The sequence below is a fragment of the Pseudonaja textilis genome, chromosome 2, assembly GCF_049901715.1.
Source record: "Pseudonaja textilis isolate UNSWEBS1 chromosome 2, rPseTex1.2, whole genome shotgun sequence".
Taxonomy (NCBI): Eukaryota; Metazoa; Chordata; class Lepidosauria; order Squamata; family Elapidae; genus Pseudonaja; species Pseudonaja textilis.
In genome coordinates this window covers 41472103-41489522 of record NC_141991.1, presented here as the reverse complement: position 1 = coordinate 41489522, position 17420 = coordinate 41472103, and the positions used below count along the sequence as shown (strand labels likewise).

The 17420-nt window shown below is 36.4% G+C and overlaps 1 protein-coding gene across 1 annotated transcript in view; it reads left to right on the top strand.

Moving 5' to 3' along the window:
• Positions 1-13393, top strand: part of OXTR (oxytocin receptor) — a 16135-nt gene extending 2742 nt beyond the window's left edge. Inside the window, exons 2-3 of the mRNA XM_087927674.1 lie at positions 5-603; positions 12063-13393. Coding sequence (XP_087783800.1) covers positions 5-603; positions 12063-12310 — 847 coding nt within the window. The 3' untranslated portion in view covers positions 12311-13393. The remainder of the gene's footprint in view (positions 1-4; positions 604-12062) is intronic.
• Positions 13394-17420: the final 4027 nt, after the last annotated feature.

The following is a 17420-nucleotide window of genomic DNA, read 5'->3' as shown; positions in this document are numbered from 1 at the left end:
TCAGGTTCCAAGGGCCAGATTATCTCTGCAGGTTGATCAAATATCTGCAAGTGGTGGGGATGTTTGCTTCTACCTACATGCTGTTGCTGATGTCGCTGGATCGGTGTTTGGCCATCTGTCAGCCCTTGAGGTCTTTACATCGGAGGTCTGACCGGTTGTCTGTGCTCCTCACATGGGTGGTATGCCTCCTCTTCAGCATCCCGCAGCTCCAGATATTTTCTATGAAGAGTGTGGCCCATGGGGGGATGGATTGCTGGGCGACATTCATTCAGCCGTGGGGTCCTAGAGCCTATGTCACCTGGATGACCTTGACTGTCTACATCATCCCAGTGATTGTGCTAAGTGTCTGCTATGGCTTGATCAGCTTCAAAATTTGGCAAAATGTGAAGCTAAAAACTGTCCATGAAACAAGTGTGAGCCTAACCTCTAGCAATTCTCACGGAGGCACACTCTCCAGGGTGAGCAGCATCAAACTCATTTCCAAAGCCAAGATACGGACAGTCAAAATGACCTTTATTATTGTCATAGCCTTCATCATGTGCTGGACTCCTTATTTTATTGTACAGATGTGGCTTGCATGGGATGAAAATGCTCCAAAAGAAGGTATGGTTCATTCTCCTTTTTTATAGCTGCCTATGTAGCTTTGTGCAGAAATTTGCCTCACTGCAATTTCTTTAAGATATACCTTATAACTGAACTATTATCTGTAGAGCTGATTGTGGCATTCAACAAAGCTTTAGTAAATGTGCACATTAAAAAAATGAAATATTATTCAAATGAAAAAAGATCGATTCATTGGCTAGGAGGATAGAACAGGTAAAATCTAAAAAGTGATTTGAAACCTTAGATGTTATTTGTGTGACCTTGGATAAATTGATAAATATCTCTGCCCACAATTGTCTTGTGATAACACAGAGAACTTGGATGCTTTTATTAGGAAGCTGTAAATCTGGAGGAATATTTGGCGTAGAAATGTCAAGTGTTTTTTCGTACTAAGCCACATCAAATAATTTTCTGTTAATCTCAGTGAGAGCACATGAAAGATAATGTTTATATAAATTGATGTGAGCAAATAGGAAATTGCTTTTACAAGTAGGATGGAAGTGCCACTGTAGCTATAATCTTTTTCACTGAAGGAGCTCAACACTGTCATTTTGACTTTACTCCATAAATTGGCTGATTTCTATAAGCTAGTTCAGAAATGAAGGAAGCAGAGGAATTTTGTGAATGAGTTGTGCAGAGACTATCATTGACTGGGGAGTTGGGAGCTTGATGCAGAGAGGCACCAACCAAATGCACTATTTATATTAGGAATGGCTAATATTGAGAAGGGCTAAAGACTAAATCACACTAATAGAATCATTTATAAAAAGTTTAATCGTCTAAAAATGCTTCCCATTTGCCTAAAATTAATCGTATAATAATCTCTTAGCAGAAAGGACTTGAAATATGATATTGGATATGATGTTACTTTCTGATTTGCTCTGCCCTTTTTTTCTGTTTCTTTGAAGAAATGGATTGTCATCACTGGGTACTTGAGATATCCCAAAGTTCTCTGCTCTTTTATTTGTCCCAGAACTGGAAATCTTCACTTTTTCCTCTGAGAAATAACAAACTAAAGGATGCCCTACTAAGGCTTTGGCTGATGGTATCAACAATGTGTCATTCAAAATAAGAGCTATGTGGCAAAGACATACTTTTCAGCATACTCTTTAATATCTAAATGGTTGAAATCACCTTTCCATATACTTTTATCCACCACCAATGTCCAGTCTACAGAGAAGATGCTGAAGTCTATCAGCTGGCTCACAAATGAGCTCATATTATTATTATTATTATTATTATTATTATTATTATTATTATTATTATTATTATTATTATTATTATTATTATTATTATTATTATTATTATTATTATTATTATTATTATTATTATTATTATTATTATTATTTTGGGGGAAATACTCAGGCTGTCACTGCCCCCATCACTCCAAAAACATATAATTGAAGTGTAAGAAAACTTGGACAGATCTCATTGTGGTCTGGAGGTTGAATGTGTATTTTGCTGAACAAACTGTACATCTCGTTTGGGATGTTTCAATGTGGAAAATCCATTAGTAGTTGCAGCAAAAGAGTCTTATAATGTACCAATAGAAGAGAATATTTATAGCTCAGGGTGAACTGTGGAGTCCTTGGTGCACTCTGAGTTTGATGGTTTTCTTGCAGACGTGTCATTACCAAACCAGGTAACATCATCAGTGAAACCGGGTAGCATCAGTGCTAGTGGGAAGTCTCTGTGCAAGAAAACAGAGAGCACCAAGACCCCATAGGTCTTATATGGCTAGAACTTTAAACGCAAGTTCCACTCATATCTGTTCAGAAAAGAAATATTTGCAAAACAAATGTTTAGCCATAGTAACTGGGGGGAAAAACCAAAAATGAAATAGAACAATTGAGACTTGGCAAAGTAATTAAATTTGGTTAGACCTGTTAAAAGTTAGACAAAAGTTAGATGACTCTGGATGATTGATAGCTGATTTACCTTTGTGTTAGAGAGGAGCCATTAAGTTCCTTCCAGTGCCATTATTTTTTTTAACTTTAGTAACGTCAAAGTTACATTCATGCTCTGAATGCCCAGCTACTACCATGGGGGTGGGTGGTGTTCACTCATCTCTCTCCAGCTTCAAATACCTTACTCCTTCTTTTCCCACAAAAGATAATTTTGAGATAATGCTTTTTTTTTCAGTAGAAACATAAAGGATGAGCTTGCTTAGCCATTTTCCCTCTTCCTATTTTCCCATTTCAATTATCCTTCCCCTGCTGGGAGGAGGAAATATATTTTTGGGGCTAACAGTCCTGGTGTTGTATAATAAGGATGCAGAGAACCCAGATTTGTGTTCCTGTTCTGACTGCCACTTTCTTTAATCAGATCCTTTCTCTCAGCCTAACTTTTGTTCATGGTCCTGTTGTACTTATCGGCTCAGTACATGAGGAACGTCATTACTATCTCAATGAAAAGTCTTAATAATAAAATAGTCTCTCGGCACAAATCAAAAATATATTAAGGATTGTAAATCATTCCACCAGTCATAAAAGAATTCAGGAACTGAATCTGTTGCTCTGTCCAAGCAACTGCAGACTTAAGTTTGTTGAGCAACTGTGGCAAAAATATCTTTCCTTTAGTGCTCTTCCACTAGGCTAGCTTAAGCCCAGCCACTAAGATACTAACTTTGATGTAAGTATGACAGCCTTGTGGTAGCTTCTTACTATAGTCAGTTTGGACTATTGGTTAAGACACCAGGTGAGAAATCAGGAGACAGTGAATTCTAGTCTTGCCTTAAGTGTGAAAGTTGACTGGGTGGCTAAAACAAAGCACAAATTCAAATCAGAAAAAAAAAAACCCTAGGCTGTGATTCTTGGGCTGTGAGGAATGGATAAAAGTAGTACATGATGTCAAAGCAACTTTTAACTAGCCAACTTCAGATGCAGCCAGAACTCATTTAATGGGAAGTAAAGTCATCTTAAGAATGTGGGACTATCTTTGAAGTAAAGCATCTGCTGTTCATTTCATGCAAGGATTATTAATAAAGCAAATACTAACAACTCCCAGCCCAACTCATCTCAAAGGGCGGCTGTGGAGAAAATAGGAGGAGGAAACAGCATTAGGTGTTTGCCTCCTTGAGGTATTTATAAATATAATAAAGGTGGGATTAAAATAATTGAACTGTAATCTGGTCAACTCTTATTTCTGTTTTTCTTTTGTCCTTTGTCAGTCAGAGAAATATTTCCAAGATGGGTATATTTCTTTCACTTCAGTCATCGTTGAAAGCTTGAAGATTTTTATTTCCACCAAAACTGCTAGGCTGTGTGAATGTGGAGCCCCCTTGTGCTTTAGCAGACCAGGAAGACTTTTAAGAAAAAACTATTGTGAAGTTTGCAAAGTTTTGCATGTCCTCTAGCCCATCAACTTGACCGTAGTAATTTCATTTTGTTCACAAAGCGAACAAAATGAAATGTGTAGAAGACGGGAGATAGCAAAAGCGGAACAAGAGAAAAGAGGAGCTGTGGGAGTATACAAAGTGTCTCACAGCAGAGATAACCACAAATGAAAAGTGAAGAAAAATTCATCTGGGAATTGGCCTGATAAAGAATATGAGGAGCTTCCCAAAATTTCATTATACATTGCACGGACAATGTTCCTTGCTTTCAGGGCTATGGAGATTATCTTACTTTTGATATAGGCCTTTATTTGCCAAAGACCTTAAAAGAGTTTCCAAAAAAAATATTTCTTTGTAACACTTTGCCTGCCAAAATATTACAAGCACTCAGAGGGCTAGAGAGATTAGACTTGTCTTTGAATTTGCAGTAGAGATGGGTAGAGACCCTTACTTTCATAGTCCTTAAAGGAATTAGGAACTAACATCTATTTCAGAAAAGTTGTAGCCAATAAAATGCAAAGGCATCATAACTGACGTTAGATTGCGTGAAGAGTTTGATATTAAATGTGGCAAATGCCTCATTTTCAGAATGATCTGGTAAACATGTTTGTCCACCGTAGAGTGAAATAAACAATGACCATCTTAAAGAAGGGATGTTTATAGTTTAGATAAGGGCTAAGCAAATAAGAATACAGCTCCGATACTGATATTCTTGTTCTAGACTTGACCATAGTCTTCCCCAACTCAATGCCCTTCAGATGTGTTGAGTCAATATGTTCTAGAAATCCCAGAGTGTTTAATGGACTGTTAAACCTAAGGGAGTAGATTGTTTATTTGTATCCCACCTTTATTATTTTTATAAATAATTCAAGGCTGCAAACATATTCAATTCATATACGCCATCCTCCTATTTTCCCCATAACAATAAGCCTGAAGTGGTTGGGCTGAGAAAGAATGACTGGCCCAAAGTCACCCAACTGGCTATCATGGCTAGAGCGGGTCTTGAGTACTGCTTTAATCACTAGACCAAACGTAATTTCTATTAAACTTTCCTATTGAATCTTGTGCAGCAGTTCTTATCTATGTGATAGCTACTGCTCTAAAAGATAGCGAGCAAAAGAGTAGCAGCTTATTCATGGTGGGCCTTCAAATCCAGTAATGTTGAAAGTGATTGTTGCTGTATTAGGGAGAAAAAAAAATTAAAAGGCATTTCAGAATATTAAAATGGGTTTATCAGAATGAATGCAAGGTTATATTTGTAAGACCTAGTTAATTATTAATTTAGCATGTCTAATGTAACTTGTCTCTGGAGGAGTCTTTATTTTGTACTCTTTTCTAATTATAATACTTCATTCTTTGCTATATTTCTGTGTCCCATTTCTTCTACTCAGATCACAATATTTGCTTTATATTCATATTTTTAAAAGAAACAATAATACTGGAATAGAGCAATATCCATGTTATTTTTGTGCTAATAACCCTTGCATCAAATGCACAGTGCGTGCTTACTCAAAAGATAGCCTCACATTCTTAAGATGGGCTTACTCACTGTTACATCTGAAATTGGCTAGTTAAAAGCTGCTTGACATCATGCACAGTTTTTATCTATTCTGTCCTCCATAAAGCAAAAGTTGTAGCCTGGACCTTTTTTTTAAAATTTAATTTTTTGCTTTATTTTGAAGGTACACTACAGTAAAATGTTACCTGCTGGGGTTGACTATCCATGCAGTCTTAGCCACTGAGTACACTGGCTAGAGGGTAAGATGCATAGCAGTGAGATACTATCTTAGGGTTCTGCTAAAACTTTCGCTAGTAGGCTTGTGAAAGTGTGCAGTCATGCAATCAGTTGGAAAGATACATGTAAAGTGTCCAAGCTAACAATTAACAGAGGCATGGCTGGGCCAGATGTTCAGAATGAAAAAAACACAGCCCGTTGGAAAGTTTACTAATGAGCTAAATGTTTATCTCCCTGTGTACAGTGGAAGGAGTAATTCAGATCAGGTTTATTGTGTCAAAGAATGAACATCAAAAGTGATAACAATATCTCCAGTATATTCTTCAAATTTAAGCTTAACATTTTTATGTTAATGGGGTCTTAAGGATGGCAGTCCTCACAATGGTAGTTTGGGATTGGAATTTCCATTGCTAAATGATATCACATGGTTGTAAAGCAGAATGTCACTTGGCTTCATTATTAAGTGAAGGCAATCCTAGCACTCCCCTGTTATTAGCACAGGACCCACCCAGAATTAAGCCTCTCCCAGCCCCAAGCTTTGCTAAAGTAAGGGACACCCTCCTTTTGAACAGCCCCACCCATTTATCTCTGCCCCATCTGTGCCCTTTTGGCTGCCTTGCACTTTGCTACCACTGCCAGGCCAGCCACCCAGCATTCATGCTACTGTCCTGCCAGTTATGCACTGACTCACCTACCAGCCCTTATGAGCCCAGTGGACTCTGCCATCTTCCTCCTGCTATTGATGAAGCATGCACTGCTTGGCCCTATGCAGGCAGCTGTTGGCTACCTCTTCTTCCTGAGGCTTGGGAATGGTGGAAATGGGCTGAGGCTGCTGAAGTTCTCAGGCCTCTACTTGAGCCCAGTGCAGCTGCTGCCACCAAAGAGTGCCACTGCTGCCACAAAGGAGCACCACTGTGCAAAGTGTCTGAAAGGGCAGAGATGGGGGAGAGATAGGTGGTTGGCAGGAATTGAAGCACCCTTGCAGTTGTAAATGCAGGCGGGCTGCCAAGTGCCCAAATTTTGATCATGTAGGGACACTGCAGTGGCCATAACATCAGGGAGCAGCACAAGTACTACTTCATTCAGCACTTAAAACAGTCACTGAATGACTAGCAATAGCACTTAGACTTATATACTGCTTTAGAGTGCTTTACAGCCCTCTCTAAGCTGTTTACAGAATCAACATATTGTCCCCAACAATTTGGGTCCTCATTTTATCCACCTTAGAAAAATGGAAGACTGAGTCAACCTTGAGCCTGGTGAGACTTGAACTGACAAATTGCAGGCAGTACTGCACTCTAACCACTGCACCACCATGGCTCATAACTTGAGGACTACATATATGCATAATTATATCCCAACTTTTTATGGTGGAGCTATACTTTCTGTATATGTATCTGATTATTAGCCGACAATGTGAGTTGTGATAGGGAAGATCACAGAAGAGGAGACACTGCCAAACACTGTCCTGCTCCATTCTTCCAGGTGACATTTCTTTTTCAATTTTAATCCCACCCCACTTTTTGAAAATGGAAAAGAGCCTTCCATTCCCAAAAGGGGCATTCTAGATCCAATTTCATTTATGTGCTTTTATGAATTGGTATCTTGATGAATAATTGTTTATTGAATATACCATATATTCAGACAAAACCAAAAAAAACATATTGTGACTTAATAGGAGGGGGAACCCATCTATGGCTAAGTTGGATAGTTTTGAGATGATTCCTACTCTCAGAACCACCAGTTTTGCACATCGATGTCTTTTTTCCACCAATGGAAACAAAAACTCCCTATTATTTTTTTTCTTAATAATTAATATAAAACAGCACTTTAGAAACTCAAATACATTATCACAGGAGACACATCCTCTCAGATCTCATTTTATGACAGGCTGAAAATGATGTGGGTGATTTCAGGTTTGTCACTGTTTTTAGTTGCTCCTATATAGCCGATCTATTATTCTGTTGTTGTTATTAGAGAATGTGAAGATAATTACTTTTAATATAGTAGCTAAATTTTTTAAAGTAGAACTCTAAGTAACAGATCACCGATGATACGATAGAGAAATAAGCATGGGAATTGCCATAAGAATAGAATAGAATAGAATAGAATAGAATAGAATAGAATAGGTTGGAAGGGACCTTGGATGTCTTTTAGTCCAACCCCCTGCTTAGGCAGGAAATCCTATTCTATTTTAGACAAATGGTTATCCAATCTCTTCTTTAAAACTTCCAGTTTTAACTTTTAATGATGAGTAATGTTATCTCATGATTTCTTGATTAATAGTTGTCCAGTCAGCTTCATAATAAAGTTTGTGAACATCATTTCCAATTGTGTTTAAGGAGTCTTTGGCACCAGACCACCCATGAAATCCAGTGGCTTTCTTAAGTTGGGCTGTTGCCTTAGATGAAAGGCTTACACATTTTCACTCTAAGTTCAAAAGATGATTATTAGTAGTTACATTCTAGTTTGGTCTCGATGCACTGTACCGAGCCTTGACGAATCGCCATATCGAATACAAATACACAACAGATCAGATCAGCATTGATCAAATAGGGAGATTTACAGATTAGCCTTCAAATATCAAAAAGGAGGACATATAGGAGAACACTTTTCAAGAGAGGACAGAACTTACAAAAGGAGGACTGTCCTCCTTAAAGGAGGATGGTTGGTCACCTTAACTTAACAATAACTGGTTTTTAAGGAACACAGAGTAGTTCCTTCTTCACTTTCACTATTTGCCTCCTTGGATCTGTTGCCCTTAGATAGCTACTTGCTCTACCTAATGATAGGACCATGACTGCCTATTTTTTAGCTTTGTACATTCATCCAAATGAAGAACAATAATGGTTTAGCAACACTGGAAGATTTCTATTAAGTAAGTCTTCTTATCTTCAAATACTTTTTTGTCATTCACAATTGTTAATTCAGGTTGTTTTTTTTATCAGAAACTTAAACTGTTCTTTGTTAGAAACTTGGAAATACATTTCTATAAGAGTAACAAGAACAGTACTGTATAAGTTTTTAAAAAATTCACACAGGCTCTGAAATTAAATAGAGACCATCTTTTTAAACCCCTTGCTCTGTAGAGCAAATATGAATTAATATTTTTTCTGTAGAATTTCTTTTAACTCCTTCAGCTGTAGACTTCTTGGTCACTTTCCATATAAATTTTATTAACAGACAACTAAATTTTTGTAGGTGTCTTTAAAGAAGTCAGTCCATTGAGTAGGCCTAATCCCAGTTCACTTAGATTCCTGAGGAAGTATATCAGGGTGATACCCAGGCAAAAAATAAAGCCGATAGCAATAGATTTTTCTTCAATATGTCTACGGTTGAGCTCTGTTGGATGAATCATGCAAGGGTTGAACACATAAAAATTTTGAGCAGTCGTCCATAGTTCGGACTTTTCTAGTCTATTGAGACCACTTCCATATTTATTACCAGCTGTTCTTTTTTGAATTCTGTTACTTACAGTCTAGAGAGGAACAGATATCAAAAAGTTGACTTCAAATAATTACTTTGTGCTAACTTCCAGAGGAGGACTGGGTTAATTTGTTTCAGCCTAAACAATGAAGAGTGCAATTTATGTGATGTAATTATGCTAAACCACTTCTATGCAAAGCCCAGTGGAAAGGCTGAGAAATAGACTTGTCCTCTTATTTTTCACGAGTTCAAAATACTGAAAACAGACCTAAAAAAGTTCCAATTAGCATTCAGAAGTGGAACCTAGATAAGTTACCCAAGAGCCTAAATAGATTATTTTAACGTTAGAATTTTAATGTGTGATTATGAATCAATGCTAATTCTTAACAGTAATCAATTAGATTCCTTTTTGTTTTGGTTTCCCCTCTTTTTTACACTAATAATGCCATGTTTCACAGCAAAGAGTAGATTTCAGAGGAATTTCTTATTCTGTGATTAGCTTATGCAAAGGTCACCTTAATGGCTCAGTCTTAATAAAAGCTAACGAGAAAAATGAAATATTTCATAGTAAGCATATTTAGGGGAGGTATACCCATGATGAATGAGAGATTTCAAGGTTTCTTTTTTTCATTGGTTCATGCTGGAAATAAATTAGTCTGTATCGATAGCATGATTATTATTTTGTATTGAAATCCTGGTTATGTAAAGACTTGCTTGCAACCATTTATTTTTTTTTGTTAAAAAAGGCAAACAATTTAGGAACAGTAAATGTGATTTGCTATATAACCTTTGTAAATAAACAGAGGTAGCCGGATATGAATCTGGCTCAGCCCAATAACACTGTATTTGTCAGGATATTGTGCAATTTTTCTAAGTTACACAACTCATTTATATTGAAAAAGTTAATTATTATTGCCAGTTCTAGGAAAAACCACAAGCTGCGTGTATCTATTTCTAGGGGGTTATAGGACAATGAACATTAGATTCCCTTCATCTTATTGATCACAGTAACATTATTAGTTGCTTCTCACTATATCTATTGACTGAATTCTAGAACAACCCTTAAAGAACATCATGATGCACATATTTGTTTAGTCTGCTGAACAGGGATTGGACCGCCTGAGAAATATGTTTTTCAATCCTTGCAACATTAAGACAGAATAAGGAAGGGTTCTTGGAGGTCTTGTAGTCCAACTCCCTGTTCAGGTAAGAGACCTTATACCAGTGGTTCCCAACCAGTGGGTCATGACCCCTTTGGGGGTCAAACGACCCTTTCACAGGGGTCGCCTAAGACCATCAGAAAACACATATTTTCAATGGTCTTAGGAACCGAGCCATAATTTTATGGTTGGGGTCATCACAACATGAGGAACTGTATTAAAGGGCATTAGGAAGGTTGAGAACCACTGCCTGATACCATTCTGGACAAATGGCTGTCCAATCTCTTCTTGAAAACCTCCAGTGTTGGAGCAACCACAACCTCTGAAGGCAAAGCGCTCTACAGGTTTACTGTCAGGAAATTTCTCCTTAGTTCTTCAGTATTAAAGGCATATAACCTTTATTCTATTTTTTAAAAAATCGTGAGAAGACAGAGCATGAACTTTGAGGTTATTTATCAACAGTTGGTGGTGTCTGAACAAATATACAAATAGCCAATTTAATGAGAAAGGCATTTTTCTGATTACACAGCAATAATTAAAATACTGTTTGCAGTGAGCCGTTTTTACACTTCATAGAGGAAGTTGTAAATTAGTTTAGCATACTCATTTGGCTGACATACTTAAGGAGAAGAGGTCTGTGAGATGTGATTATATAAAGATAATCAGATGTTAGAAAACACTGAGTAACATTGGGGATTGGGGCTGCAACTTAACTTTCTAACCTTTTAAAGAACTATGAAAGACTACTTGGTTATACTGGAAGAGCGTTCACTGATTTTTTTACTTGACCTTTGAGAGAAAGATTTAAGAGTAAAAACAAAAGTAGGAGGAACAAACAATTTTTAATTCCCATTCTTACAACCCCACTCTAGATAGGCCATTCTATTGCCAATTTCAGTGCCATATTTTTAACATACTGGGACTTGAAAATGATATTTGGAAGGCTACGCTAGGCTAAGATAGGATAGGATAGCATAAGATAAGATAGGGTAGGATAGGATACTTTATTTGGCTACGTCTGATTAAATAGACAAGGAATTTGTCTCCGGTGCATACGCTTTCATCGTACATACAAAACAACAAAGTAATAATAAATCATAATAATGTATCTTATATATCATAATGCCAATATATGATGATTATTTTTGACAGGCCAGCTTATCAAATCAAGTCTTGGTATACCAGTATGCATAAATCCATGCCAGAAAATGACAAGCACACTTGCTAATTTACTCTGAGCAGCAGGAAGACTGTATATATAAAACTGACAAATTTGCAAGATGTAATAAAAATGGAGAGAAGAGTAACAGAGTGGTCAATCTTTGAACATATCCCTTTTTTAATTCTCTAAATTATCTGAGCTCCTAAAACCACACTAATTTTCTTCATTTTGTACTGCCACAAGCTCTCGATAAAACACAACTCAAAATACTTGGTGCTCAAGCCAAAACCCTTTCATAGCAGTTTCATTTGTGGAAAAAAATTAACCATTATTTTGAATAGTAAAATTTTCCTACTTAAATGTTATTAATTTTTGCTACCATTGTATAGCAGAAGTGCCACTCTGTATGTCAGTTGTGGCATGCATTCATCCAACAAAACCCTGATGAAATGTCTTACCTTATATCTCTATTTCAGCAAAGTATTGTAAAACACATGGTGTTATGGCATCGCCCAAGCAGGCGTAGGTAGAATGTCCCACTTGGTTACTGATTGTTGGACTATTTCTCTTCTTTGATGATCCTGCTGATCCTGAAATTTTACAGTAGTATTTAACTCTTTCTAATACATTTTTCTCTTGTAGATTGGACGTTCATAATCACCACACTGCTAGCAAGTCTGAACAGCTGTTGTAACCCCTGGATCTACATGCTTTTCACAGGCCATCTTTTCCACGACCTTTTGCACCGGTTCCTTTGTTGTTCTTCACGATACTTAAAAGCTCGGCAAGGATGTGACCTGAGCGTCAGCAAGAAAAGCAATTCATCCACTTTTGTTCTGAGTCTCAAAAGCTCCAGTCAAAGGAGTTTTACCCAGCCATCCACAGCATGAGCTAAAGAGATCCAGCTTTTCTATAGACTATACTAAAATGTTTGGCTACAAATGGCTTTGGGGTCTATCTACTTAAGAAAATGGGGCAAAGTGATATGGGTGCATATAAGTCTGGGCATAAATATACTGTATGTGTAAAAATGAGTGTATGTGTATGTGTAGGGTATTTGTTTATTGATATGTAAGGTAATACAAAGCTGGCTATTGTCTGATTCAGGATAAATAATTTGACCCTTCAAGAACTTGTAAGTTCTATTCCTGTCTGGCCCAGGCAGACAAATTTGTAATATTTGAAGAACACTATATTTTCTATATTTGAGCCAAATAATAGTTCCCATGCAAAACATATAAGGTTTGACCACAATGCCGATGGATTCCACCTACAAATTGAGCAACAGACTTACACTTACAAATAACAGGAATAAGAAGAAAATATTGTCTGCTATTGTAAAGGCAATAGAGTATAAGTCAAATGAATATGGTGGAGTCTTCTAAGTCAAACAACACATGGAGTAGAAAGAATTTGTTACTTCTTAGACTGATCTTTCAATCCAGGGAAAGCAATTCAAGTCTTTAAACACCCCATCATTACCTGAACTTGCAGTTATGTGATGACTGGTCATGGAGAAAAATTGGGGGAGCCCAACATGATACCGGAAACTACATTTGAGGAGGAAACAATAACTCCTGAAATGGAAGTTGACTTTTATAGATATTCCATGGTTTTTTTCTAGTGGCATCATTCATTTTTTTTCAGCAACACTCCACTGTTAAATGTCATCCCTTCAAGACTGTCAGCATAACATTGTGTATCGCTTATTAACTGTTGACAAATCTAACACGGCAAAGTTTATAGAGAATGCAGACAGTGCTTTGTAAGAAGAATACCAGCTAACCCATCATTACCAGATGCCTCTTGCAAAATCTAACTAGAAGGGGAATGTTGGAAGGCAGTTTTAAGGCACACTTTTAACTTGCAGTAGACAACAATGACACCTATCACTGCCCTTGTCAATAGCTGATACATTCTATAGCATGACCCCAAATCCCTTCCACTTTCAGAAAACATTGAGGTTTTGTTTTTTTAAAACAAATTTTATTGATTTTTTAGAGACAGACAAAACATAAGGCATAAAAGCATAAAACCTCCTTTCTAAAAATTACTTATAAGTTTTAACAAGGCAAATAAAACATTATTTTTTAAGGCATAGTTCCACATTATCACATTTCCATTTAAGCACATATATATCTTTTCCAAATTTCTCATTATTTCTCCCTTCACTTTTATTCAATTATATTTCTTTCTATCAAGGTTTTATTAATTCTCAATCAAATATAAACATTTATACAGCATAGTTACAGATTATCACATTTCCATTTAAACACCTATATATCTTTTCCGAATTTCTCATTATTTCTCCCTTCACTTTTATTCAATTATATTTCTTTCTATCAAGGTTTTATTAATTCTCAATCAAACATAAACACACAAAATACAAAACATAAAACAAGACATAAAAACATAAAACCTCCTTAGTTATCATTTGTACATATCTTTTCTCATTATTTCTCCCTTTAGTTTTATTCCTCCAAGGTTTTATTAATTCTCAATCAAACATAGCTAACCAAAACATAAAACATAAAACTTCTTTTGAAAAGTGGCTTAGCCCCGGGTTACATCTTTTTTTACAGACCTAAATCAAATTCATGCTCACCTTATATACCATTCTTATCTTATTTACCATTCTATATTTTCTATATAACTTCTCCCTTCTTTTCACTCTCTTAATTATATTTTGTTTATTTCATCTTATTTTAAAATCATAGTACTTGTATCTTTTGTCCATTCTTTTCCAATTATCTATTTATCTCTTCTCTTTAACAGAAAATTTCCCCTGTAATCACTTTTAAAGTGTGATGCCTTTCTATCTTTCCCCTAAAATAATACATAATTTCCATTCTGATTCTGCTTAGTACATTCTACATGTTGCATTTTAAAATAAAAGAATAATAAATTTATAATATAGTTAAATATATAATTTCCATTCTAATTCTACTTAATACATTATTTTAAAATAAGAAAATAAAATAGTAAATTTATAATAACATTAAAACAATAACGAATTAAACTATAACTAAACATTAATCATTTTACACATTCTCTTTAATATTTTATTGAATATTGAGATCTACCATTATTAAACATTTTAATATTTTAATATTTTGTTATATTCCAATGGACTATTTCAAATGCAAATACTACAATACTATCTTATGTACTCTTGCAGAATCTTTCTTTAATTATCCTCTATCCTTTATCTCTGAAAAAAAATCTGCTTTTTTGCATCTTGTTTCAGACCTTTGTGGCTTTTTTTCCCCTTTCCCCCCTTTCTTCTCCAGTCTGGTCTTTTTGCCCCCCCTCCTGACCTCCACTTTTTAACTTCCCCTCTCTGTTGTATTTCTCTTTTCTGTTGCTTTCTAACATTGTACCTTTTTTTCACCTTCTTCTTCTTCTTCTTCTTCTTCTTCTTCTTCTTCTTCTTCTTCTTCTTCTTCTTCTTCTTCTTCTTCTTCTTCTTCTTCTTCTTCTTCTTCTTCTTCTTCTTCTTCTTCTTCTTCTTCTTCTTCTCCTCCTCCTCCTCCTCCTCCTCCTCCTCCTCCTCCTCCTCCTCCTCCTCCTCCTCCTCCTCCTTCTCCTTCTTCCTCATGTATTTGCTGATATGTAGAAACTGCCATTTCTAAAAAGTGGAAGACAGCAAAGAATCCTTGCCTTCTTGTTCTCTTTCTTTTAATTTTTCATATTCCATTTTTGATTCATCCACAGATAGTGCCATTGTAAATTTTTAAGAACAACCCAGATGTTTTTAATCTTAAAGTAATTTCCAAGTGTCAAAGTTATCAAACAATCCAAACAGACACAAAATTTTTCCTCTTCTTCTCTTTGCAGTTTTTCCTCCTGGGGCAAAATCCGAAAATATATTTTAAAGCCGTATTACAGTTAGTTGCTGGTCTTATAATCTTCAAGGCATCTCCTCCAACAAATTTTTAAAGATTTTTTTAGTCCTCTCCTTTCCACTTATAACAAAGAGCTTATTTTTACCTTAAAGAAGGTTTTCCAGTGCTCATTTGCTTTCTTCATAAGGAAGGGGAGTGAACTTTCCTTTCAGCACTTTCGCCATTTTAAAAACTTCTTTTGGAAACAAATGCATCAATCCAAAAGTCAGGTTTCCAGGGTGTTTAAAAGTATCTTAATGTCCTGGTTCAGCCAAGAAAATTTCTCCTTCTGATTCTTCCTCCTGCACAAATCTTATCTGGTTGAAGATTCCTTTGTGGCTGCCATTTCTGACAGCTGCTCCACTGCCTCAGGAAAAAGGAGTCTAGCCGGCTGGGGAAAGGGGCTGCGATATCCCCAGACCCCTGCCTGGATCTCCTCTATCTTCTGCTGCCCCTCCAGGGTAGCAACAACCCCCAAATCCAGTTGGATCGGGGGTACCTCAGCGGCGAGTGCAGCAGGGACCCGCAGGCATGCGGATTCCTGCCGCCGCCAAAGCCTTGCAACCGGAAGTCCACCCGAAAACATTGAGGTTTTTTTAATGTGATAAGCAATATTCCTGCAAGAGATCAATGAACAACAAAAAGTATCAGATGTTTAACCTGGACAAAAAGAAAAGTAATAGCATGGAAAACTGTCAGGTTTGAACAAATATCACAGAGAAAATGGAGCAGATTTATATTCTGTGGTTCAAAAAGTCAGAACTACCAAGAATGGGTGGGAATGCCATTTTTGGCTAGGCATCAAGAAAAACTTCCTAATGTTATGACAGTGGAATAAATTATCTCTGGATATGTTGAACATTGAATTACTTCAATTATCTCTGAAAATATTTAAGCAGAGAGGCTCTAGATGTATCTCCTTTCAGCAGCGATGTATATAGATAAACTTTGGAGTTCCTTGCAGCTCCAAAATATGACAATTTTATAAATTATTGAAGTAAGGTGTTACTCAATTTTTAATGCAGTCATAAAATATTTGGACAATATTTAGAGACTACATGAGCATCCATCAAAATCTGCAAGTTAAAATTGTTATTCTAGATGTTTTCCATTTGCTACCTGATATAGTTCTGCTCTTGATTCTACTGCATGTATTATTGGCTAAATATTTTCTGGGGAGGAATTTGGGGCTGTTTTATCTGCATTCCACAGATTTTGCCTTTTTTATTGTAAAATGATCCCAAAGGATAATATAAGGGAGACTTTTAAAAATTGTTATGTTGACAGCTCTACAATAAGTGTACAATACAGATAGATAGTCCTTGTTTAACAACATCTGTTAGGACTGGAATTGCCATCGCTAAGCAATACGGTCTGCAGGGTGATGTGACTGTGCCACATAGCAACAGCAGTTCTGAGAGTTCTGGTGGTAATTGTTAAGTGATGACCACACAGATCATTAAGCAAGGACCTCATGTAATTGTGACTTCCAACTTCCTGTCAGCTTCCCCATTGACTTTGAGGGAAGCCAGCAGGGAACGTTGGAAATTATGATCACATGATTGTGGCTTGCTTAACTTTGTAATTGCAAGACAGACACCAAGTGTTCAGATCACAATCAGGTGACAGTAAGTATGCTGCGATGGCTGGAACTGATGGCATATTGTGGTATGCTAGAAGCTAAAGCTCACATGTTCCTAGTATGTCTAAGCCCTGGTAACAACTGATTTCCTTAAGTTCATGAATTGGACCAGTTGAATGATAGATTTGTTGACTTATCAATGAGACCTTTGCATTTTTTTAGGATTATCCAGAAAAATCTACATATGTAACACAAGTAACTTCATTTACTATAGACTAATAGTAGTAAAATAGCTCTCTGACCTTTTGTTATATATCCACAAAACCCCCTGGAAAATATGGCATTCAGAATTTAGACACTTGATTTTAAGGAGGTAAAAATGTTGGCCAACTGAAAGCTGTGGGATGGACCTGAGAAATAGAAGCAGAAAGAAGCTAGCAGAGTGATTGATGTTTTCCATCAGAAGCTCCCTGTAGCACCCTAACAGAGGTTATGGAATAGGAATGGAGAGACTTGGTTCAAATTCACCCTCCA